The sequence below is a fragment of the Cupressus sempervirens genome, chromosome 7, assembly GCF_028749045.1.
Source record: "Cupressus sempervirens isolate cs-2001-9-10 chromosome 7, ASM2874904v1, whole genome shotgun sequence".
NCBI lineage: Eukaryota > Viridiplantae > Streptophyta > Pinopsida > Cupressales > Cupressaceae > Cupressus > Cupressus sempervirens.
The window spans coordinates 638,379,030-638,404,764 of NC_143124.1; the positions used below are offsets into that span (position 1 = coordinate 638,379,030).

The window sequence follows — 25,735 nt, forward strand, 5'->3', positions numbered from 1 at the left end:
TCCTTGCAAACTTTTGCGTTGTCTGTAATAACTTGGACAACATTATCACCACCCATTGCCTCTATGGAATCAGTGAGAATCTAAGCAAGGAAATTAACATCTCTTACTTGCCCCTCATTATCAACCGCCTTCAAAAACATTGTCCCTTTGTGGGACACAACAATACATTGATCAAAACACGATTTCTGCAATCTTTCCATCCAAGACAATAGACACAGCTATTTGAAACCAAGAATCTCTTACGGGTTTTAGTTGGGTCTCTACGTATTCTCTCTCAGTGTACAATAAGGTGGTGCACATCTTTTTATGTCTAGGGCCTTGGTAACCAAAATGTGCATTATTTATTTTCTTGCACCATCTTCCTCCAATAAGGTGATCTAACTAAGTTGAGTTGAATGGAAAACCATTCACAAAGAGGTAACATCCATTTTTGTCATCAACTATATCTCTCAACTCATTTTGAAATACCTTATCTAATGGGCCTCTCTTGCAGGTGCTGATTTGTGGTTCTTCTACATCACTAGAAGGCATAGGCAAGAATGTATGTCTAGAGGCTTGGTGAGTGGGTGCTATCATTGATTTTTGTTGCACACTCTAAGCGCCTTGTTTCTCTTTTGAAACTGATTTGTCACCATTTTCTTGTTCTTTTACAAATGCTCCTATATGCCTAGGTGATAACCCTTTCTTATTTGGTCCCTCACACATATTAATCTCCCTACCTGAAGAAACAAAGTTTGAGCTAGAGTAGGAGCTTCTATATTTTACATTGCAAAAATTACATTTCCAAATAAACCCCCCACCTCCAGCACATTGTGAAATTCTTGTAGTGTCTCCATAAAGGAGATCCTTTATTAATTTTAAATTGAGATCCCTCCCCACCCATTGAGCTTTGACTACTCATTGTTGCAGTTGTGATATGTAACAAAAATGAAAAAAAAAAAAAAGATATTTGAAAACTTCTACAAAAACTTGGAAGAAATTTGAAACATTAGAAAAACTTGAAACAATGTAACAAAAAACTAAAGAAAATGGTTCAAATGCGTACCTTCAACACTCAAATCTGCCATTAGGTTGTCTCTCCACAATCAATCTCCTTAGATTTCAATCACTTCACTTTAAACTTGCAAGAGTGAGAGCAAATTAGTGGAAAATGAGTTTGAGAACAATTAAAAGGAATTGTTTTAGGGTTTCGACAACAAATAATAACAAAAAAACACATAACTTGTTTTTGGCCCACATAACCTTTTTTGCCTCATGGATCCGTGTCGAATTCCCCTAGGTTTGCGGAGATTCACAACTGGTTTGGGCCAGATCCGTACAGGGTCCCAATATGACCCTATGGGTCATATCCGGACCCTGTACAGACTCCATACTCACCAGTCCGCGAATCTGAACCCAGTACAGATCCACATTTGGTCTGTGGGTCAAATCTGCGAATCCGGAAACAGAAAAAATAATAAAAGTTCAATTTAATGCGACTTTGGTCCCACTTTTCCTTATATTGGCCCATGGGTACCAAGGGGTCTGTGTGGATCTGCACGGGATTCCATTTGGAACTTACGGATTCCGCCTGTGGCTGTTACTTTGGACTTGGTTTGCACCCAGACCCAATTTGAGGGTCTAGGTTGCAAATCCGGAAACAGAGATTGAGATGAGTGATGGCATTCCAATCTTCAACTATTCCCTTTTAAAGCTTAGTTATGAGTTTAATGAAACCCTAATTGACCAACTATGCTGTGATTCATCTCGTGATATATTTTGTGAGTCACACAAGGGAGACTATTTAGACCTGGGGCCATATAATTGTTCTTTAAACTGGTACTTGAGAACCCAAGTACCCCACCTCTGCCATTCCACAACCATGCTGCCGCTGGGATGGGTACTTGAATTTCTATTTTTTAATTTTACTATTGGATATTTAATATGTTACTATGTTGAATGTTAAATGGTTTTAGTTCATGTTGTAATTTTGCTATGTTCTACTGAAACATTATTTCATAACGAGCAATTTCAAGTTCTATATGTATAGTATACAACACCCCTCCCTGCCCCGTCTTGCCCTTGCCACCATCCCTTTGCCATCCTGAAAATGAGGTCCATTTTCCCTTCATCCTGGAAATTTATCCCGACATATCCCAGTACTGGTGTTACACTGGTTTGAACAGACTAATTTTGGGGCAGCCCAGTTTTTCCTTGACAATGCTTATTAGGGTATGAACTATAGGAAGAAACCTCCTGAATATTAGATGTATGATATTTTCAGTCATGAAAATGAATCATAATGCCTTCTGTAGGAAATTGTGTAGATGTATCATACAAGACTCTACACAGTTTCTAACATGAAGCATCAAAATCCTAACACTTTTTTTTGACATGTAATCAGCTGAAGCCTAAATTTATTATTATTATTATCTGTTAACATCAAGTAAACTTCAACCCAAGACCTACCAGATTAGAGGCTCACAAGTTACCGTTGTGCTATAGGCTGTGGCCTCAAAATCCAAACACATTAATATGTATATATATATATTTTTTTAATAAATGAAACTTTAAAATGCTCTGTATAATGTTATCTTGTTGTTGGCATCTGAACTGTTTATTTAACTAGTGTTTGATTTGGCCAGAAAGTTGTAAGTGTGGTAGGAAATCCCTGGAGTTTCAGATGTACGTGTTCCCTTCTTTGTGCCATAAATATTCTACCCCAACTACCACAAATGATTCAGGTATCCAGCATTTCCTTTTTGGGAATGCTTGCTTGGATGGCTGATATTTTTTAAGTTCTATCCTGTGTGGTCTGTTACAGCTTGTTAACTTACATTTTGTTTTGTACTTGTTGATATATAATATATCTAAGTTTTGATGTTCTGGAATATTTTTTCAGTGGACATAAAAAAGAAAATGTACTTTAGTAGGGTTATATACAAAATCACAAATAATGTCTATAAAATTGCAATTTTTATCCGATGGTTTGCCCCTTTTCCCAAAATTATACGTAGAGTCTTATGAAGAAATTTAAAATCATGGATGACAATGAATACATAGTTTATTTACTACCAGTTAGTAAGATTATGGTGACTGAAACTGAGCTAGTTATGTTCAAGGAGATCATTCTCCCTTTTCATGATGTGGGCATAAATAATAAATTGGTTGATCATGTACTTGTTACAAAAAAATTACATTTTTGCAGGTTGGTATGCCTTCTGATCGAGAGCACTACATACACAGACTTGGTAGAACTGGACGCAAAGGTAAAGAGGGTCAGGGCATTTTGTTGATTTCCCCATGGGAGGAGCATTTTCTGAATAATGTGAAAGACTTGCCCATTACAAAGACACTACCACCTACTGTAGATCCAGAAACAGATATGAAGGTGAGTAATTGAAAATTCAAAACCATTCCATGATGCAGTTTTTGGTGGTATTTCATTACTGGATAAAAAATGGGCTATTGATGATGTAGGAGAACGCATTTTGTTCTAAAATCTACATTACTGTAAATACTGGACATGCTATGTGATTGACTTTTCCTGTCTAGAGTTATTTTGGAATCCTTACAAGTCAGTGCTAAGAAACATTTCTATGGTTTTTCTACATTGATTTTCTTCAAATTTTGGGATGTCATGGGAGAGCTTAGAATGTTTTTTATTTTATTTTAAAATTTGCTGTTGTTTGGGGATGGATTCCATCAGGACCCCCTGCCCTAAAGGAAACAATAACACAGCTCATAGATAACCAGAAGCTCCCATACAATTAACATACAAATCCATCAGAATTTTATCAAGGTTACCAAGAGATGAGGAGACTTGGAGGTGTCCTGTACTGGTACGACTACTATGCAAAAACAGGAGATGGGGGTACTTGAAGAAGGTAATTTTTTATTAATATAATTTAGTAATTTCTAAGAAATATCATAGATTCATAACATAGTGTTTAAAAGCCAAGAACAATGGAAAATTTTAAGTATGAACATCAAACCAATGGCAAATATTAATGAGTCAATGATTAGTACTAAATAGTAATGTCATTAATATAGAGTCAAATTGTTCTAAACTCACATTGCGTATCTCATAGTCATATCTGATTTTTCAGTATCAAATATGATCAGCATTAATCAAATTAATGATTGCTGAGATATCATTATGTATTGAAATTTGAAATTCAAAAATATATATTTTGATGCTATATAGCTGATACTTGAACAACAAAAAACTCAGAACTGTAAAAAGAATCAGAAATCTATCAAGTATCATCTATTCCACAATGCTGTGATCAGCCATCTCATGGTATTCAGCCATGATGTTGTCCAGAAAATCTTTACTCTCTAACTCAGGTTCCTTTTACGGTAGTAAAACTGGGGGTAATTCATTAAGGCCATCTGGTTTGACTGCTTCTTTCTCCATTGTTGTAGCATCTCCATCATGTGTAATTCGGTCCCTTTGTATCGAAGGACCCTCCTTATACGCAGGATGAACACGAGAGAGAAGGTGAACTGTGCTATGAATATACACTAGGTTCTCTGCTTTCCTTGACCTCAATCGTTCCTCTTCAATGAATGAATAAAACCATAAATACTCCAATTCCTTTCACTAGCTGAAGAGCAACTAGTGAGAGCAATGCTATTGCAAATGATTGCAACTTAGGAGTGTCACCTCCATGGTTCCACTACCATTCTATGGGGTCTTTCTTTGCTCGTATATCATATAAAGCTTCCACTGAAGCAAAATCACCTTGTCAATGTGAAAACTTGTTCCATTGGCTCCGTATAACCGAAGCCTTATAAACCTCGATCATAAATCTTTGTTATTGCAGCCCAAAATCGCTTCATTACCTCTCTATCCTCATATGGAGCCCTCTTGTTAGTCTCTTCTGTAGTATGCCATTTGGGATTTAAGGCATATGCAGCAAAGCGAAGGGGTGTGTTCAATTTATTCAAACTTCCATGTCGTTTTTTCTTCTATCAAAGGATATTAGGAAGGATCTCTAGCATCTTGATGCAGAGATAAATTCAACGGAAGCAAAAACAAAAGGAACCAGCACCAGAAAGAGATAGATAACAATATTTTTCTAATTGATTTATCAAATGAACAGTATATACAGTTGCTCTCCTAAAGATTTCCTCTCCCCGTTAACTTTGTATCCAAAAACTTGACTAAACCTAAACCTAAAAACTCTATTTATACTTGCTAGGACGGTCTACGGAACATTCTAGATTATTACAAAATAGGAAAACCGATCCAAAGAGACTTCCCACCAAAGTGGCTTACAGAATATTCTAGATCAATATAGAATAGGGAAGAATGACCCCACAATGGTCTGAACAAATCCCATGAAAAGATCTTATCTTAAACAATTTCTGGTGCTCGGTAACTTCTGCAACTTGGTAGAGTCTAAAATGCGGCAACATGTACAATCTTTATGTGGGTGCTCCTGCACCACATCTGTTATTGTCTTGATTCTTTCACACATGGAATCAATTCTCTCATAAATCTCCCCCAGACATGGCCTGTCTGAGTCTGCAAATTTGATCATCTCAATGGATTTAATAAATGCCACAACAAATCTAAATCAGCCCAAAAGGGATGATCAAGAACCAAACTTTTCACCTCAACTGCAATATCCAATTTAGACTCTCCAAGCTGCCCACGTATCACTAAACATGGTTGAACACAAAGGTCCTTTGACTTCACAAAGGCGGTCAAGAAGAATAAAATAAGATGCAAACCTTGCATCAACATGTTTAAAAAGTTCCACTTTTCTTAAAATTCCAATAAATTGCTTGTGTGGTGATGGTTACAGATGAACGTCTGAAATTTTCTGCCCTCGTTTTATGAGATCTTTTGCTTGGAGATTCCTGGGAGTAAATTCTAGCAAACCTTGTCGCTTTCTATATCTCTCTGCACCAGGCGGCAGTCTCAATTTGTCGGAATTAGAGAATTCTATCGCCTGGTGCGTTGATTCGATCAATCAAGAAGTAGATGCTTATGCCCCCGTCTCACTCGCCCCATATCATTTAGTGCAATATTCAGTGCATGCAAACAACATGGTGTCCAAAAAATATTCTTACACTTCTTTTGCACCATCAAGCCTGCCGCTTTACAAACATGGGCTACGTCAGTAATAAAATATTTTTTGAACATGTTATGTTCCGGCCTCGTCAATGCTGTCACATTACTGGTTATGAAGAAAATAAACATTCTTTTCTTGCCCTGTACAGTCAATTGCTTTCAAAAAACAAGGTTCTTTGCTGAATGTTATAATGACATTATGGGAAGATTCCTAGTGTCTGTCCACCCATCCATCACAGTACTGCATCCTTCTGTAGCCAACAGCCTTTTCAATGGCATTGTTTATTGCTCTAATCAATGCGTTTAATTAGTAATTAGAGTAGTGCAGAGCTTTGCAGATCTAGGTGGCTTATACCCTGCTGGTCCATTATTGATAGCTTGGACCAGCACTGTAAAGAAAATTGAACAAGCAAACATTAAATGATATTCCATTTGCATAAATTTTTTTGCAAAATCTGCATCAATTACTTTTCAACTTTGCATATCAAAAAAGTATTTCAATGTGATTTGAGTTGCCAATGTGGTGTCTTGTGCAGACTGTGAATGTTCTTATTATTAAATATTAAAAACTCAGAACTGTAAAAGGTAAACTCATCACATTCTGAAATTAGTAATTTATTTAAAATTTTAAACACAGAAATCAGTTTACTGTTTCACTTTTATCTTTTCAACTCTAAAATTTGAACAGTTCTGGGCGGTCTTTACATAGCTTCCACACCTTGCGTACATGTTGATGTATGCAAGGTGTGGAAGCCATGACTTCTGAGAAAAACAAAAAAAAGCAACTTCCATAAAAACAAAAAACTGTAAGAAGAAAAGGCCAAGGATTCTAAAAAATGAAAACCACACAAGACAAAGCTCAATCCGTCCTGGGAAACATGACATACAGGGAAAATTGCATTTGCAGGCAGGTCCAAATCATAGCCACAGGCAATGTAATAATGTCTGTATCCACTTCCAGTAATGTCCTGTCAAATAAGGCATTCACAATACTAATATCTGTGTTTCATAAAATAAAATGACTTCATAATTTAAAATTGTGTTGATAAAATAAAATTAAAATGAGAGTCAAAATCACTAATGTTATGTTCTATATTTGTCTTTTCATCTGATGGGGACTTCATTTTTTGGAATTGGAGACTTGGATTCTTCATGACGGTTTGCCTTGAGGTCTCCAAGCATTTTTGAAGATTCTGGAGACTGAAAAGTCTCGGGGACACTTCATCTCCAAGACACAGCTCGGGGAGGGGGGCGTCGGCAACACTGATTTTTATATAGCGAACAGAAAGACACCTCAAAACAAAAAGTTAATTGACTAATTAGATACGCTAATGTACCACTGAATTATCTTCAGACAGTTTGCCATTTTAGAGACTTGAATGCCTCTAATTGTGTACTCAATGCCATTTTTTTAATTTGATGTTTTTATGTCGTATTTTGACATTGAAAGCAACTCAAATTTTAACAATTCCCCTTTTATTTTCTCAATGTTGCAATAGATGAACTTTTGGAGCTATTTCTCTTTTCACAGTCCATGAATTTATTTGTTTTCTAGAACATTCCAAAAATTTGAAATTTATTGAATTTCTGATAACTCTGCTTTTAAACCTGATTGGATTCCCTGGTTGATTTACTTAAACAGCACATACACACATGCATGTGCAGACAGACATCAAGTAGCAAAGTTCTTGCTGTTTCAGTTTCTTATTCGATGTCTCAAGTGCATGTGCAATGAGACCTTCACATGGCAAGATTATGCCTTGTTTAGGCTTCTGTCCATAACCATCGTTATATTAATATTATTTTGAGAAAATATTTTGTTCCTAAAGCAAAATAAGAAATATAATACATTTTACATGCTTGATTTTATGATTTAATTGTGAGACATGATATATCACCATTTATTTCATCAAATTGGAAGATCATAGTGTCTGATCAGTAGTTCTTTTAAAAACTAAGGTAATTTAAATTTGATTTATGATATACAATTTCACAGGTAAAGCGTGCTTTATCTCATATCGATGTGGACACTAAAGCATCAGCTTATCAGGCATGGCTTGGATACTATAATAATGCAAAAGGATTGGGAGGAAATAAGACTAGGCTTGTTCAACTTGCAAATGAGTTTAGTCGTTCTATGGGCTTGGACACACCTCCAGCGATTAAAAAAGTAATTCTTGGCAAGATGGGTCTTAAAAATGTTCCAGGGCTGCTGTCAAAATGACCAATCTTGCACTTTTCATGATTATGGTATTCTGACAAAAGTTTATGTTGTGGTTGCCATGCGATGATTTGAGTAGTAGAATTCATGCGCCTCCAGTTTTTCCAATACTTTATTCTTCAGAGATCACAAGTTTGTCACAAATTCGCTCTGCATGATGGAGTTGTCCGCGGGAGCATGTGAATTGATAAAACCACGTTGAGTATTTTCATGCAGCAAAGAAAGGCATTAGTATTGATAGTTTATTCTCTAGTCTAATATTGGCAAATTCATGTTACTGTCAACTAGCTCTTCTATGGATGCCCCAGATTACTACTAATATGGGGAATTACTAATTAAAGGACTCGTGGAGAATTGCGTCTTTGTGTTCCAGATATTGTCATATTCTCTTGGTACGTTTTTGACTATTTATTATCCCATGATTTGAATAGCCCAATTTTCTCATTATTTTCTGAAATTTCCTCTTTTCAATTTATGAATAATCATTATTGCATTTGTGTACAAAATTGAAAAGGGTGATTTTTAATTCCCTTGGAAAAATTTGGGCACCAATCTTTGCTATAAGGAGTAAGATTTTGGAATCCAATTCCCATTGAAGTAGTTCCATTGATGATGAATTGATCCACCAATCAGTTGCAGAGTAATATCTTGATGGTATGTATTAGTTATATCTCGATGATATGTATTAAAATTTTGGGCACCAATCATTTTTATGAGTAAGATTTTAGAATCCAATTCCCATTGATGATGAGTTGATCTACCAATTAGTTGCAGAGTACATATCTTGATGGTATGCTTTAGTTATATCCCAATATGTATTAGTTGTCAGATGATGGTTTGATTATAGATTGCAAGTGAAGGGAGAGGAGTGACGTGTTTTGTGGGATAGCAATTTGTAGTTTATATTTTTTCTACAAATCCAAGTATTTTTCCAAAGTGAGTTATTATTTTGGAATTTATATGATTTTGATTATGATGAAACCAGGCTTTGAAGGGGTCCCAAAACCCTTTACATCAGGTCACAATAGATATTCAATAAAGTTCATCCAAAGAAAAAAAAAGACCACCTAGTAGCAATTGACTGAAAACAAAAAAACATACAGGCAAGGTACATCCAACAATCAGCCCTGATGGAGCCTTTCCAATGTAGATATGAAGATATCCTTGTTCTCAACATGTAACTTCACGATATTGTGACTTTGCTCCATTATTTTCTCAAAGATCTGACTCACAATTACCAAATTTTCCATTATACTCGATCTTCTTATCACAGTGCTTCCTAGCCAACTCAGTGGTCCATATTTTTCTTGAGACAATCAGCCATCATATTGTTTTCAATTAGTGTCCAAAGAGGACAGGTATTCAAATAATGTTTTCTTCCCCTGGAAGGGTTCACAGTGGTTACCCTTTGGGTAGCCAAGTCATCCACCTTATATTTCATGTCTTCAAATTTTAGAGGAGAGAGCATGTACTTCAAATGAAGGCTTGATTTAAAGGAATGCTTCCTCTTAGTTGGGGCACATTTCAAACAACACAAGGACCATTCACAACCAACCCTTTACCCTTGTGCCAGGGGGTGGCTGAGGAGCATCCTTCACATTAGCATTAGTCACCCACCCATCCTCATCTTCATTAACACTACTAGCATTGCCAAAATTTGGGCTAGGCAGAAACCTAGGAGAAGGGTGGACCCTATCCCTAAAATGCTAAAAAATTAGTAGAAGCAGACCTCTGCGAAGCAAGGTGCACTTGCTAGGGTTAGCCTTATGGTCAACAATGTTGACATTGAAAGGTGACAAAAGGTTTGTGCCTAAAATAATTAAGCATAACATAGTGATAGTCATAAATGTGAGTGAACTTTTTGTCTATAGTAAAATACTCCATGATTGGCTTCAACGCCTCCTCCTTAATATCCTTGATTTGATTAAGAACAAACTAGGAGTTATTCACCTTGATCAACTTCTTCCTAACTTGCTTGGAGTTGGGGAATTCCTTCATTGCCTCCAAAAGTTTCTTGTCATGATAAAACTTCATGCCTTCCATAGGTAACTCAATAACCTTTGCTATCTATGTTGAACCAAGTTAGGTGGCATATTGAAGAGGGAAAGATTTTTATTACTCTGTCATCAAAGCCATCTGACCGCTCAAGAAAAGGGTAACCCTTTCCTTATTGAGCTTGAACCAAACAACAAGATCAACTCTACAAACATCACAAATCATAGACTCAATTCTTCTCCTTTCACCTCCATGGCAATTATCAACAAACCTAGGAAGATATGCCAATTTGCAAAATCAAGCATAGGATTAGATATGCAACCTATGGAAAATGAAAATAATGATATTAAAAAATGGACATAAAATAGAAGCAGGCCTTTGTGAAGGAAAGTGCACTTGCTAGGGTTAGCCTTATGGTCAACAATGTTGACATTGAAAGGTGACAAACGTTTGTGCCTAAAATAATTAAGCATAACATAGTGATAGTCGTAAATGCGAGTGAATTTTTTGTCTACAGTAAAATACTCCATGATTGGCTTCAATGCCTCCCTCTAAATATCCTTGATTTGATTAAGAACAAACTAGGAGTTATTCACCTTGATCAACTTCTTCCTAACTTGCTTGGAGTTGGGGAATTCCTTCATTGCCTCCTCCAAAAGTTTCTATCTATGTTGAACCAAGTTAGGTGGCATATTGAAGAGGGAAAGATTTCTATTACTCTATCATCAAAGACATGAGATTGCTCAAGAAAAGAGCAACCCTTCCTTTGTTGAGCTTGAACCAAACAACAAGATCAACTCTACAAACATCACAACTCATAGACTCAATTCATCTCCTTTAACCTCCATGGCAGCTATCAACAAACCTAGGAAGATATGCCAATTTGCAAAATCAAGCATAGGATTAGATATGCAACCTATGGAGAATGAAAATAATGATATTAAAAAATGTACATAAAACACATGAAGGAACAAGATAGGTAAAATGATGCCATTGTAAGCTTGCAAACCTCAGCTTTGTTATGAGCTTGATTATTTCATAATAAATGAAAGTCATTTCCAATTTAGTAGGGGTTGTCATTGTGATTACCCAATGTAACATTGATATTCCTAACTCTCCCATGTATACGATAATGATTAAGAAGATTTTATCAATCATAATTCAAATTATTTGCCCCAATCCAAGTATTTAATATATCAACTTTGACCCCTAGATTAGCAAGGTAGTTGACAACCCCATTACCATCTCTATAGGCATGTGCAATATAGCAATTGGTAAACAACCAAGAAGCTTTATCATCCCCTTTCAAGTATCTAATGATATTGTTGGAGTCCCTTCAATTCAAACATTCTTGTAGATGGTTTGACTGGGTAGCAAGGGGATGGTCATCACTGTCAAACACATACCCATTTTTTTGATTTTTTATGTTTGTTTTGTCTCATGTTAAGGCATTTTGTATTATAATGGAATGTTATCTAGCTAAGAGGCATATCTTATGATGTAGTTTTTTGTTTGAACTTCAAATATAAGAGCACCACAAGAATGCATGTTTGTAATTATTTTTGAAGTTCTATCCTCAACTTTATAAACTAAAGTTTTGTGAAAAAAGAGAGTAAACATTAATACATTAATGGGCATGGGCCAACTTTGCTAATTAATGGTTTCATTTTTGTGGTTATTCTTAATTGATGTGATTGTAGAGATACAAATATGTGTAGTTTGAGGTTGATGGTGAATGATATTTCAAGAACCATCAAGATCACCATGTTTTTGATTAAGTAAAATTGGTGCTTGAAACCCACCAATAAACAAAAGAAACCCACATTAAGTCCTGAGCATGAAGCATAACAACAAGAAACAACAAGCAATAGAAGGCCAAGAGAATTTGACAAATTATAAGACTTGAAAGAGCAGGCAAGCCTAGCAAACAAAAAACCAAAGGAACAACATAAAAGCTAGGGGAACTAATCAAGGCATTGTATTTTTGACCAACTCAGTAACCTTGAGCTCCAACATTTCAATTGTCTTCGCTGCTTCACTCATCAACTATATGTCATCATCATAGTCATCCATGTCCCTCTTCGTCTTGTCCGATCTGATTCTATTGCTTGGGCTTTCAACAAGGGGGTTGACATCATCTTTTGTTATCCTATTGTCCTAATTATCCATGTCATCTTTGACCTCTGTGCTATCTTACATCATAAAATGCAATTGTTTGATATTATCATTTAAGGCTTTGATAGTATTGAAGCTCTGGTTAGCAGTGCTGTGAAGAGAGCTCTCCATTCTTTCCATTCTTTTTTCCACCTCAGTTACCTTGTTATCCAAATAGTTGATTCTATCAATCTCGTCTTCCCCTTCGTTCCTTTCAAAACCTTGCAACCTGTTCTTTATTTTAATTTCATGAAAAAACCACTTGATAGACTTGAAGTTGTCCACCATGTTGTTTCGGGCATTATTGAGGATATTCATCTCCACCTCCCTGGCATTATCACCGAGAATCACCATAACTAGATCAATAAGTTCCTCCAGATGAATTTTGCCATCATTACCCTCCAAGACCTTGGGCTAGATGGATTCTCTCATAATGCCCATTTTCACAGTTTGAGTTTCAAAGTTTCTCCAGACTGTTTTTTTGCCCTTGTAGCCAAAAGTTAATGTGGTTTTTTCTGTGCGATAATCCTCATTTCTTTTCTCTTAGGCGTGGAGGGGGGGGTCTCCTGTCCCTTACCAAAATTTTGATTTGCATCCATTTCGTTGCCCCTTCTCTTGGTTGGGCTTTGCACCTTCCAACGAATAGGGACCTTGCTAGTACCGTCCTCTTTCACATTATTTTGCTTGTCCCTGTCCATACCCTCATCCTCCTTATTATAGTCCTCAATAGAATTAACCTCAAAGTTAATAATTTTACTCGCTGAGCCTTTCCGAACCTTGATTATATTCTTTTTGGGTTCACTTTTCTTTTTGTTTTTTCCCAAATCCTTAATAATCTTGGCTACCTCCTCTTCATCTGAATGAAGCCCAACGCTATCCTTAGTATCAGACGAGAGATAAGAGCTTTATGTGTCCTCTGAGGACTCCACTTTATGGGCTATGGATCTACAACAGATTTGAGCCTTAGAAGTGCTCATAAATCAATAACAACAAGCCCTCATTGAAAGCCAGGTTAGCATAAGGTTTCTTTTTATATCCCATGATATTCTTATTTACAGAGAAGAAGAGGAAGTAGGGGATGGAGATCTTAGTGCCATACCTAAAGTGGTTAAGGATGACAAAATGATGGATTCAAACTATACCTTGTGTTTGACGTAATGTAAGAGATGATCGCCTTAAGAACGAACCTGCAGAGTTTTTTTTATATTGACGCTGGTTCATATTATGCTCCTGTGTTCACCAAATCCTTCATCTCCTTAGCATTCTTGGCAAAGTCTTTAACAACATTGAGGGAAACCTTCTTATCCATAAAGAATTTGATGTCCTTGGAAGGGGAGTCAGTGACTTCCGTAATAACACTTTCATTTACTTGGAAATCAATTCTATCAATCATAACCTTCCCTTCTCTCCAAGACGTGACCATAAGTTCAGTCACCTTAGGGTTCCAGCCATGCAATTTCTCCATGTAATTTGAAATGCTACCATCCCTCAGCTTCTCCCAAACCTTCGACCTCCTTTTCTATTTTGCCGCTTCATCCTCCGGCTCTCTGCGATGCCTTTCTCCCACCATAGTGTTGTTAAGAGTAGGGATGATTCTCTGCAAACTCTGAGAGAGAAGAGCAAACCTTCGATAATTCTCACCAGAACTAAGCTTTCTTTTGTCCTCAGAAATACAAGAGCAAAGATGATAATGAAACACCTAAAAAGCGTGCCAATTAACCACCAAATTAAGTTTCCTTATGTTCGACTCGTGCTTAGCTTTCATCAAGTGATATATGGAACTGACAATATTACCTTTCATCATTAGTCTTTATACTACTTGTCCTAAACTGGATTCTTTCAATCTCAATCATGCTTTTAATTGCTGCCGGGAGCTCGTCACCATTAATCCACCTAGTTGACGTGTCCCTTTTGACTACCTCGCTAGCCATCCAGTCAGCTACCGAATTTGCCTCTCTATATTCATGCGAAACGTAGACCCTTTCAAAAGCAAACATGATTTGTTTGGTTTCTTCCACCATATTCTTAATAGCCCAGGGAGGAGAATGTTCACCTTTGAGACACTTAATGATGTTATTAGAATCTCCCTCCAGCTAGAGGCATTTAACACCAATATCTTTTGCCAGCTTAGTAGTGTGAAGGGCAACACAAGCCTCAATAAAGTGGTTAGTTTGGTGCCCCAGAGGGAAGGTGACAGCCACTATGCCATAACCAAAGCAATTTCTAATCACCCCACCACTTCCAGCTTCTCTCAAGTTACTTTTTGCCGCCCCATCAAAATTTGCTTTGTGCCACCCATTTGTGGGCAACAACCATTGACATTTTTTTCTCTTTTCTATGTTTCATTACCTCTTCTGGTGTCTCCTACAAACTGGTTAGATCCTTTGCAAATAAGATAATTCTCTATGAGGGCATTAAGAATTTTACTCGACAAAATCTTGGCATTCACCCATAAAGGTTTGGAATCTTGCTTCATCAAAGCCTGGTACCTAGAAGCCACCAAGTAAATGCCACTAGAAGTATTCTCCCACACTAATTGGTCCTGTTCATTGTTCAAAGTCACTGAATGGGGGATGGTCATCGAAGGTTTGAGATCCTCATAGATAGAAGAAAGGTCTCTCCACTCTTGGCCTAATTTGTAGTCACTGACTTTACTACCAAACCTCTGAATGCAAGTATTAGCCCATTTTTCAAAAGCAAGAAAATTGAGGAGAGGCCCCTAGAAAAACCAATTGTCCTGCTAGAAAAGAATGTCATTACCTTTTCCCACTCTCCACTTCGCATTGCTATTGGCAGTATCTCTGGCTTTGAGGATGACATTCCAAATATTTGAGCCATTGGGAATGGTGTCTTTATTGAACAAACATTGAATGGAAGGTCTTCGAAGATATTTGTCCTCCATGATATCTCTCCAACCCCCCTTGCTAGAAAAGTTTCTTCAAATCTGTTTAGCTTGAAGAATTTTATTGAAAGGTTTCAGTTTTCTAATACCCAAACCCCCATAGTGTTTGGGAAGGCAGACATTGTTCCACGCAATGAGAGGAAATCTCTTGTGGTCTTCCATTCCAGACCATAGAAAATTCCTCCGGATCTTCTCTATTAGGTCGACAAACTTGCTGCGAACCCCAAAAAGGCTCAATGCATAGGTTGAAAGATTTTGAAGGGTGGATTTGGCCAATTGAATTTTGCCTGCTTGGCTTAGGGTGATACCCTTCCAACCATCCAATTTCTTGTTAAACCTATCAATAAGTCCGATCTAGAAAGAATTAGGGGGTTTGAGGCCCATAGGGAGACCCAAATAAGTTGAGGGAAGGCTACCTATGCTACATCCCAGAATATCAGTCATTTTCCTTTGTCTCACAACCAGAGTATTATTGAAGAAGACGGAGCTCTTGTTCCAATTGATAAGTTGCCCTGAACCCCTAGTGTAAGAGCTCAAAATCTTTTTGACCACCATGACTTCCCCAACTAAAGCTTCACCTCCTATAATGGTGTCATCCACAAATTATTGATGAGAGAAGACCAGGAGACTAGAAGAAGGTTTGATTCCTTTTAATGCCCTTGAAATTTTGTTAGCTGGAATCATCCTTCCCAAACACTTAGCCAAAATGATAAAGAGAATGGGCAATAGGGGGTCCCCTTGCCTTAACCCCCTCGAGGGTTTGAAGAATGTCGAAGGGGAACCATTGATCAAAACAACCAAAGAGGAGGTAGTAATTGGCTGGTTGATAAGCTTGCATACCTTAGAATCGAACCCAAAAGCTCTAAGAACCTTGATGAGAAAAAGACCAGTCAACCCAATTATAAGACTTGGACAAGTCGAGCTTGAGGAGAAAGCCTTCTCTCTTGCCTTCCTCTAAAGAGTAGATAACTTCATGAACACTCATGATAGAATCCATGATTTGCCTCCTAATGTAGGTACACACTGATACCACTGACGAAGGTACACTTTGATACCACTGATAAAGGGCCACACCACCCTTACTAACTCATGACAAAGAATGCAACAGGATCTCTCAAGATCCAATCCAAACCCAAGCTAGTCTAGATCCACACTCTGGTAGAAACCTCCGAGATCTCAACTTGTGCTCGCAAGCCACCAAGCAACCTCCTTGTTTCTAAACCGCAGCCACTAGCTCTTCTCCAACTTTATTCAAGATCCAAGCGTAAACTGCCTCACATTCGGTGCTCTGTCTACACACTCACAAGTCCACCACAATCCTGCTGTAAACTGCCTCACATTCGGCGCTCTGTCCACAGACTCAAGAAAACTCACTCTTCACTTTCTCCTCTCTTTCACACCTTGAAACTTTCCAAGCTTTCCTTCCAAAGCTTCTACTCCTTGAGCTTCCACTTCTCAAGCTACTCCTTGAGCTTCTACTCCTCAAGCTTCTCCTTGAGCTTGATTTAGAAATGCTCATATGCCTTGCTTAAATAGGCACTTACCACCCCATGCATGACTTATCCACAACCTTCTAGAATTCCTCCACAGCTTTTTACAACTTCCACAACCTTCTACATCTTCCACAACCTTCTACAACTTCCAAAACTTTCTACAATATTCATAACTTTCTAGAAATCTTTCCACACACCTCGATAAATGGAATGACAACCATTTATTTTTTATTTTTTCTATTATGCCACCTATGCACCTCGAAAATAGAAATCCCCTTTTCCTTTCTTTTGTCCTTTTTCCCTTTTTTTAAAAAAAATTATTTCTCCTCTAATTTTCGTCACTTTTCTCTCTCCTCCAAATTTTTTTTTTTTTTTTTTAAATTTTTTTTTCCATGCAAGATGCTCCTGCATCAGACTCCCCCGGTAGATAGAAAAGTGTGTCCCACACTTTGATGCCAAAAGAAAGATCTACCACCATCTTCATCTTCACCAAAGGTTTCCACCTCAACAGGGACAACAAAACCACCATACAAATCTTCCACATCTGCATCACTCTATCAAACACCAGAATCTCAACCATCCAATCAGCGTGCTCACTCCCAGGAACAAACTGAACATAATTCTTCATCAACAAACCCTCATTCACATCAGCAACTAGTGAATTCACACCCATAGCAACAAACCCCGCATCAACAACAACAAACTCTATATCAGCACCAACATGTAGATCACCATCAATACATGCCAAACTCTCAACACCAACAACCTCATTGCTCACAACAAGATGCTCTGCAATACATAACTCACCTCCAACAATGGGATCATCCATGACCAAGTGCTCTGCAACATTCAAGTCACCACCAACATCAACTAGATCATCCATGACCAAATGCTCTACAATCTCCATGTCAGACTCAATCAATTGATCATGAAAACCAATCTCTGTCCCAACATCAACAACATTAGGAATATCTTTAGCAACAACCTCTAGTTGCTCTAAAGGTTCTACATCAGGCTCCACAAACTGATTAGCAAAACCATCCTCTTCCACCTTGACCTTCTCAGCTTGATCAACCAATCTAGCATCCAACCGAATAATCATCTTAGAAAAATTTCTCTCCACTATATCATGGATTTTCGCAATCATCCTAGGGTCCAATCCTCTTGGAGCCATCTCCCAAGATCTTCGTAAACCCTTTGCAACAAATCCTTCCCACGCTCCTTGTGACAACCAAATTGTTTGCAAGTCAGATCGCAACCTGCCACCTCGCACGAACAATCAGGAACCACATCACAAGTCTAGGACCACGGATTTGCAATCCACAAGCTCTCTACGATCATGCCTCAACAAGTTCAGTCTTCCATCTTTGCATCCATCAATCCATCTGCATGTCCTCCCAAGGTCTTGGTGCAAACTGCCTCAACTTCGGCGATCTGTTTACACGCTCAGGAACTCCCACTCTGATAAACTTCACCCAACCAAGGTCCTGGTACAAACTGCCTCACACTTCGGCGATATGCTTGTACACTCAGGAACTCCCTCTCTGATACCACTAATGTAGATACACACTTTGAAACCACTGATGAAGGTACGCTTTGATACCACTGACAAAGGGCCACACCACCCTTACTAACTCATGACAAAGAATGCAACAAGATCCTCAAGATCCAATCCAAACCCAAGCTAGTCCAGATCCACACTCTGGTAGAAACCTCTGAGATCTCAACTTGTGCTCGCAAGCCACCAAACAACCTCCTTATTTCTAAACCGCAGCCACTAGCTCTTCTCCAACTTTATCCAAGATCCAAGCGTAAACTGCCTCACATTCGGTGCTCTGTCTACACACTCACAAGTCCACCACAATCCTACTGTAAACTGCCTCACATTCGGCGCTCTGTCCACAGACTCAGGAAAACTCACTCTTCACTTTCTCCTCTCTTTCACACCTTGAAACTTTCCAAGCTTTCCTTCCAAAGCTTCTACTTCTCAAGCTTCTCCTTCTCAAGCTACTCCTCAAGCTACTCCTTGAGCTTCCACTTCTCAAGCTACTCCTTGAGCTTCTACTCCTCAAGCTTCTCCTTGAGCTTGATTTAGAAATGCTCATATGCCTTGCTTAAATAGGCACTTACCACCCCATGCATGACTTATCCACAACCTTCTAGAATTCCTCCACAACCTTTTACAACTTCCACAACCTTCTACATCTTCCACAACCTTCTACAACTTCCAAAACTTTCTACAATATTCATAACTTTCTAGAATTCTTCCCACACACCTCGATAAATGAAATGACAACCATTTATTTTTTATTTTTTCTATTATGCCACCTATGCACCTCGAAAATAGAAATCCCCTTTTCCTTTCTTTTGTCCTTTTTCCCTTTTTTTTAAAAATTTATTTCTCCTCTAATTTTCGTCACTTTTCTCTCTCCTCTAGAATTTTATTTTATTTTATTTTTTTTCTATTTTTATTTTTTTTATTTTTTATTTTTTTATAAAATTTTTCCATGCAAGATGCTCCTGCATCACCTCCTCGAAACAAAACCAGATTATTGAGGAGCAACAATAATAAGGAGGATCTTGATAATCCTATTAGCCAGGACTTTAGAAATAATCTTGTAGAAAGAGTTGTAGACGCTGATAGGTCTGAAAAGGTCCATAGAATTCGCCCAGAAAACTTTAGGGATAAGCACTAAGAATGTAGCATTAACCTCCTTGAGCAGATTTTTAGCTTTGAAAAACTCTTGGATCGCTTTGATTACACCCTGTTGAACCACTTCCCAGAATAATTGGAAGAAGAAAGTAGGGAAACCATCTGGACTAGGGAATTTGTCCACTGGGAGGGAGAACACTGCTTGCTCAATTTTAGAGGGGAAGGAATAGCCTCAATCAGAGAGTTGTGTTCTGGATGAATCAAAGCCGAGATATTAGAGATAATGTCCTGCTAATCATCTTCCAAAAGATTAAGGTCTCTAGTCAAAAGATTAGCGAAGAAATAGATTCCCTTTTTCGCGATATCTTTTTCTTCCTCCAAAACAACAACCCCCTTTTTTTATTTTTCTAGTTCTATTATGGACTTTGTGTTTCAAAATGGAGATATGGAAGAATCTAGTGTTTTGGTCCCCCTCTTTTAACTAGACAACTCTCGGTCTCTATTTCTAGTAAGTTTCCTATTGACCAATAATATTGTGAAGCTGTAAAAGAATAATTTTTTCCTCCTCCAATCACTCTTCATTATAGCCCTCCTTCTGAGTAACACCTTGAATGATTATGAGGTCCTTTGAGATCTTTTCTTTAGATTGGAATATGTTACTAAACTCTGACTTATTCCACTTCTTGATTTTGTTTTTAATATGTTTTAAATTCCTTGCCACCTTGAACATGACATTTGCATCTTTGTGAATATCCCACCACTCCAAGATACAAAGAGAGCTATCTGGGTGGGAAGTCCACATTCTTTCAAATATGAAGGGGAAGTTATGTTTGATGGCAAGGGAGTCTATAGTGAGAGAAATAGGAGAGTGATCCGAACCAGTTCAAGCTAATAATGACAAATTGCAGTTGTTGGAATTCATCCAATCTAAAGATATTAGAGCCCTGTCCAGCTGCATTTGGATGCGATCTTTGTCAACTCTTCTATTAGACCAGGTGAAGAAGCCTCCCTGAAGTTCCACATCTAGCAAAGCTAAATCATTGATGAAGTTTGAAAGGTCCTGCCGACTATCCAAATCTGGGGCCAAACTACCTTGTTTCTCATCGTCCCTTAGGGGGGTATTAAAGTCCCCCATAATGATACAATTTTCCACTTGGAATCTAGTTAAAATATTTCTAATAATTACCCAATAGTTCCTCCTACCAATCTTAGAATTAGGAGCATAAACATTCAAAAGATACCATCTTTTATAATTTTAGGTATTAAAAATTTGAATGAGTAGAATATTATCTTCACCATATAAGACTTGGGGCTTGAAAATTTTAGAGTTGCATAGGGTGAGTAGACCCCCCGAGGCCCCATCAGAATTTGTTGAAAACAACTCCAAACTACTACTAAAAGAGATTCTCTCGACAGACTCCTTTTTCATTTTGGTTTCTTGAATAAGCATAAAATTTGGTTTATGATCCATAATCATATTTCTAATCACCTCTTGTTTGTGGGCTCCATTTAGCCCACGTATATTCTAGGATTTGACCTTCATCTCTTCCTTGAAAGGTAGGCCTCTTGGATGGTCTTTTGACTACCATCTGCTAGGTTCCTTCTAGTTTCCTCTTCCCTATTCTGATAGTGACTATTCCTTCCAGGGGTTTTAGGTTTTGCTCCAACACCAACTTTCGCTCTACTCCTGGTAGCAGCTAGGGAAACTGAAGAAGGGTCTCTATTTTTCTTTTTCTTTCTAACCGTAGTCCACTCCTCCTGTCACTGATCTGCACAACTCGCAAAAAGAGCCTCCATTCTTGTTAATTGGTTTGACAATGAGGATGTAACTATTTCCATCACTCTTGAAACCTTCCCAAGGGATGCAACCTCTAGGCTGAGGTTGATAATAGACTCCCTAGGGGAGGGTCTACTTTTTTGAGCATCATCCCGACGCCCTTTAGGATCCTAGGAGTCGGGAGCTAGTGATATAGCATCATCTTCTGTATGATCAGAGCTTATAATCCCTAACTCCCTAGAGAAAAGATCCACCTTGTTATTAGCCTACATAGGATTAAAATTTTGAGGGGTAGCGATAACCTCAAATTCTTTTCCATGAGGAACAACATTTGTGCTTACCTCTTCTATAGCCTACAACTGAGCTACCAAATGCATAATCATACCAGCTTCCATAGTGGAGAGTACTTTGGTCTCTGCCCCTTGAACCACTACAGCAATCGACGGCTGGGCTCCCACTTAGTGCTTGTGTTGTTACTTAAGCCCTCCTTCATGATTCACAATTTCCTTCTGTCTCCATACCTTATCTCCCTCTTTGGTATTCTTGATTTTTTCTTTGGAAATGCCCTTAGTCTTCTTCTTACTCAACGATTATTTCTTGTCTTTTTCCTCTAGAAATCTGGGGCATATCTTAGCCACATGGCTTGCTTTCTTGCAGTGGAAGCACGCAAAAGGGACACTTTCAAAGTCAAGCTTCTGAATATGCATTCCTAGTTTGGAGTGAAGATTTACAACCTCTAACATGTCTCTGCCCTCACTAACCCCGATACAAATTCGAGCATAGGTTAATCAACTTCTTCACACCATTATGGGGTCAATGAAAATAAGCTCCCCAAAAGATTTAGCTATGCCATCAAAAACATCTTTGTACCAAAACTCCATTGGAAGTTTAGGAAGGCGAACCCATACATGAGCTTGAACAAAGAAAGAATCATTAAGATCTAGCTTCGAGGTCCATTTCTGCAGAACAAGGGTAGATCTACCAAAGGACCAAGACCTTGCACAGAGGATGCTTGTGAAATCCTCTAGACAAGAGAACTTGAAGGAGAGGAAACCCTTCGCCATAGCTGTAATCTCAACATGACCTTTTGGGTCCCATTTGTTCCTAACATAGGACCGTAGAATATCAATATTCAACCTTGGTGCAATGAACTTTCCAACCAGAGAAGAAGCCATAGTAGCAATATTATGGTCTACTAGCTCATCAGTAATCTCAATAGCATATTGCCCCTTTTCCTTATTCAAGATATCCTTTATCTCTATGAAGGAAGGCTTATCTATGGGTTTGATACCAAGGAGAGAAGATCAACAACTAGTTGAATCTGCATCGAGGACTTTCCAAGCAGAGTACGGGCCCAACATAGTTCGACCAAAGCTCAATGCTTCCTTCCTGGGGTCCTTCCTAGGTTCTTGTGCACCCTCATTTCCAGATCTTGGCTCATTCCCCTAGTCTTCATCCTCTTGGCAGGCTCCAAAACCCTTGTTTGCACCATCCTGGACTGACCTGCCTGAAGTAGAATTCAAATTTCCGATCTCGCCAATTCCCTCTCCTACTCTCACTCCCTCTCCATGTGCCATTCAATATCATTCCTCAAGATCACCATATTATCATACGAGGGTTACATCTGTTGTGTCAAGTAGAATAATCACGAATGGTATTTGTTATGTGGAAGTATATACTGTAAGTGGCATGAATATAGAGATATAAGGTTGATAGAATGCCCACTTTAAAATTATTGCAAGGCATTGGAGGAGGCTCTAAGAAATTGCATCACCATTGGAGGAGATTATATGAAATCAAATAGCACGCTCAAGGATGAGGAACTTGTCTCGTTCACTTCACACCAATGAAAATTAAAAGGAAACACGAGAAATAATGCTTATTATTCCATGGAGGTAAATGAATATTTTCATATTTGAAATGCAAATTAAAAATTTTAAGGGGTCAAGAAACCTTCCTTTGAGTGCCAAAAACACTATATTTTCTTTTGGTCTTAACATTTTTCATAGATTGGTATGTGAATAGACAATTTCTTGATTCATGACCATGCCAATATCATTGAATAACTAGCCATCTCTAGTAACATATAAAAGAAGCCACTGTCACAAGGATTTTAGTGACACAATTATTCTCTATTCCAGATGTTTAACTGGTAGGATAATAGACAACCAATATTTTATTATATTTCTTTTTTTTCGATTAATGAACAAAAATAGGTTTTAAGGGGACCTAATGCCCCTTACAATAGATACAAAAGATTTAACATCAAGCCCCAAAATACTATGTTGAACAATCCAACAACAAAATGTTGCTGCCAAAAAATATAGTAGCCCAAGAAGAACCACAAGAGTAGAGTAGAGAGCCACACTAAAGAGAAGCAAAAGAGATTGGCATAGTACAATAAAATAACAAGAAGCCCAATTTTCCACAAGGGAAATAAATCAAGAGCCCTAATAATGTACAAAACAAGAAAAATGCCAGAATTCTCCTATACCTCCCTTATTTTGGGAAAGTAGCATTATGTCAAAATCAGGAGAGGACTTCTTATGGTGTTTTTATATAATTGGGATTCAACCCTCCTCAACCATAGAAGAGTTCTCTTGCTAATCCTAAGGAAGAGACCCCAATATACCCAACTGTCATAAAACCAGTAGGAGAGTTCTTGACAAAATCAACAATATCATAACCAACAACAGAGGAAACAAAAACATTTACACATCCAACATCAAGAACTATCTTAGCACATCCTTCCTCCTCCAACAAAGGGAAGACATCAGACCCAACATTACTAACTACAACAGTAAAACTCGTGGGAGTAGTAGAGAAACCAAAAGTTTAGTTTGATGTTTATAAGCTAGTAGTGGTAGCAAAGCCACTAGAAGATTTACCAACAAACTCAATGGGAGGAGAACCAACACCAAAACCAACAACACTTACAAACTTTCTAGCATTAGCGCTACCAGAAGCAGTACCAATAGCCTCAATGACAGTAGAACTAACATGGGAGACTTCTATAGGACTAACCTGCTTAGTGTCAATAGCAGGGCAATCTTGCTTAACAATCTAGGAGAAACTCTTCTTAGCAACAATGTAATGTTCAGAAGAGACACTCTTCCACCAAGAAGTAGAATTTTTTGTCTTAACCCTCTAAACTCGACATTGGGCTGCCAAATGACTCATTTTAAAGGACTTCCTACATCTAAAGGGGATCCCTTCATAGTCCAACATTTGAATCTAAAATCCTTTAGGATGCTCTACCTTAATCATTTTAGGTAAACCCTTAGAGATGTACATCTCCACCAAAATCCTTGCATAAGTAGAAGTAAGTAGAATGCATAATATATGATGACTCATCATCTACCATCGAGTAATCCCCAATAGCATCTCTCATAGTTTCCAATAGGGAATCAACCCAAAGATGAAGAGGAATGCAAGGTAGCCTCACCCATTTTAGAAACTTGGAAAATGATTCAAAAGCGAGGGAAAAATCAAGGTGCCACAGTTTCACCATCAACGTGGGATCATAACTTGACCAAGTGAAAGTGTCATCACACACGATCAACTTTCTATCCATAGTATTTTCAAACTTTGTAATGAAAAAATCCTTGGCCATGGGGAAAATGCGAACACTACGAGAAATAATAGGTTCAATCATAGACCTTGAAAATGACATATCGCAATATGATTAAAAAAAATGAAGCACTCTCAATATATTTCACCACATACCCCTCCAAAGTGATCTAGATAGGGTTAGAAACATGAAAAGGGCCCTTTGCTTTCAAACTCAAGCCACCGATATTTTTAGTCTAGAAGAGATTGAAGGCCCAACTGCAATCTTTGCAGCAGATGTCAAAGACCCCAAAGAATGATAGATCCCAACAACTAACAAGGCCCCTACAAATTTATATTTCGTTGTTGTTCCTTAGACTAAGCTACATCGACCGAGCAAGTGGTGAGCAAAGAACTCAAGCATTGAGTTAGTAGGATGTGTTGGAATTCTTAATAACTGAGAGGGGGGGTGAATCAGTTATCCAAAGTACAAATGTACAAATAAAACTTCTCACAGCTTAGTGAACCCATATTCATAAAACATATTAATTATGCATGCATCCATTAGATTATACAATCACTTAAACTTTGTGGGTAATCGTCAAATCAACTTTGCAGAAATGTAAGCATGAAACATAACAGATTCAATAACACATTTGACATAATGATTTTACGTGGAAACCCAATTTGGGAAAAACCACTAGTAACATGCTACTCATTCTCGCCTTTATGAAGTGATGCCTTGTGAGAGGCCAACCATATTAAAGGTTACAATGCACACTGTTAAATGTGACCTGGTTAGAGGATTTCAATCACTCTATTAGGAGTGAGCCTTGTTAGAGGACTTTAGATCATTCACTTGGAAAGTCACCTGGTTAAAGGATTTACAAATGATTATTTGGTCAACCCTAATCCAAAGGATTTACC

At 37.9% G+C, this 25,735-nt stretch overlaps 1 protein-coding gene across 1 annotated transcript in view; it reads left to right on the forward strand.

The window, feature by feature from the left end:
* Positions 1–8,742, forward strand: part of LOC149548300 (DEAD-box ATP-dependent RNA helicase 31-like) — a 59,779-nt gene extending 51,037 nt beyond the window's left edge. Inside the window, exons 9-10 of the mRNA XM_089792394.1 lie at positions 3,188–3,370; positions 8,061–8,742. Of these exons, the coding sequence (XP_089648520.1) occupies positions 3,188–3,370; positions 8,061–8,288 (411 nt within the window). The 3' untranslated portion in view covers positions 8,289–8,742. The remainder of the gene's footprint in view (positions 1–3,187; positions 3,371–8,060) is intronic.
* Positions 8,743–25,735: the final 16,993 nt, after the last annotated feature.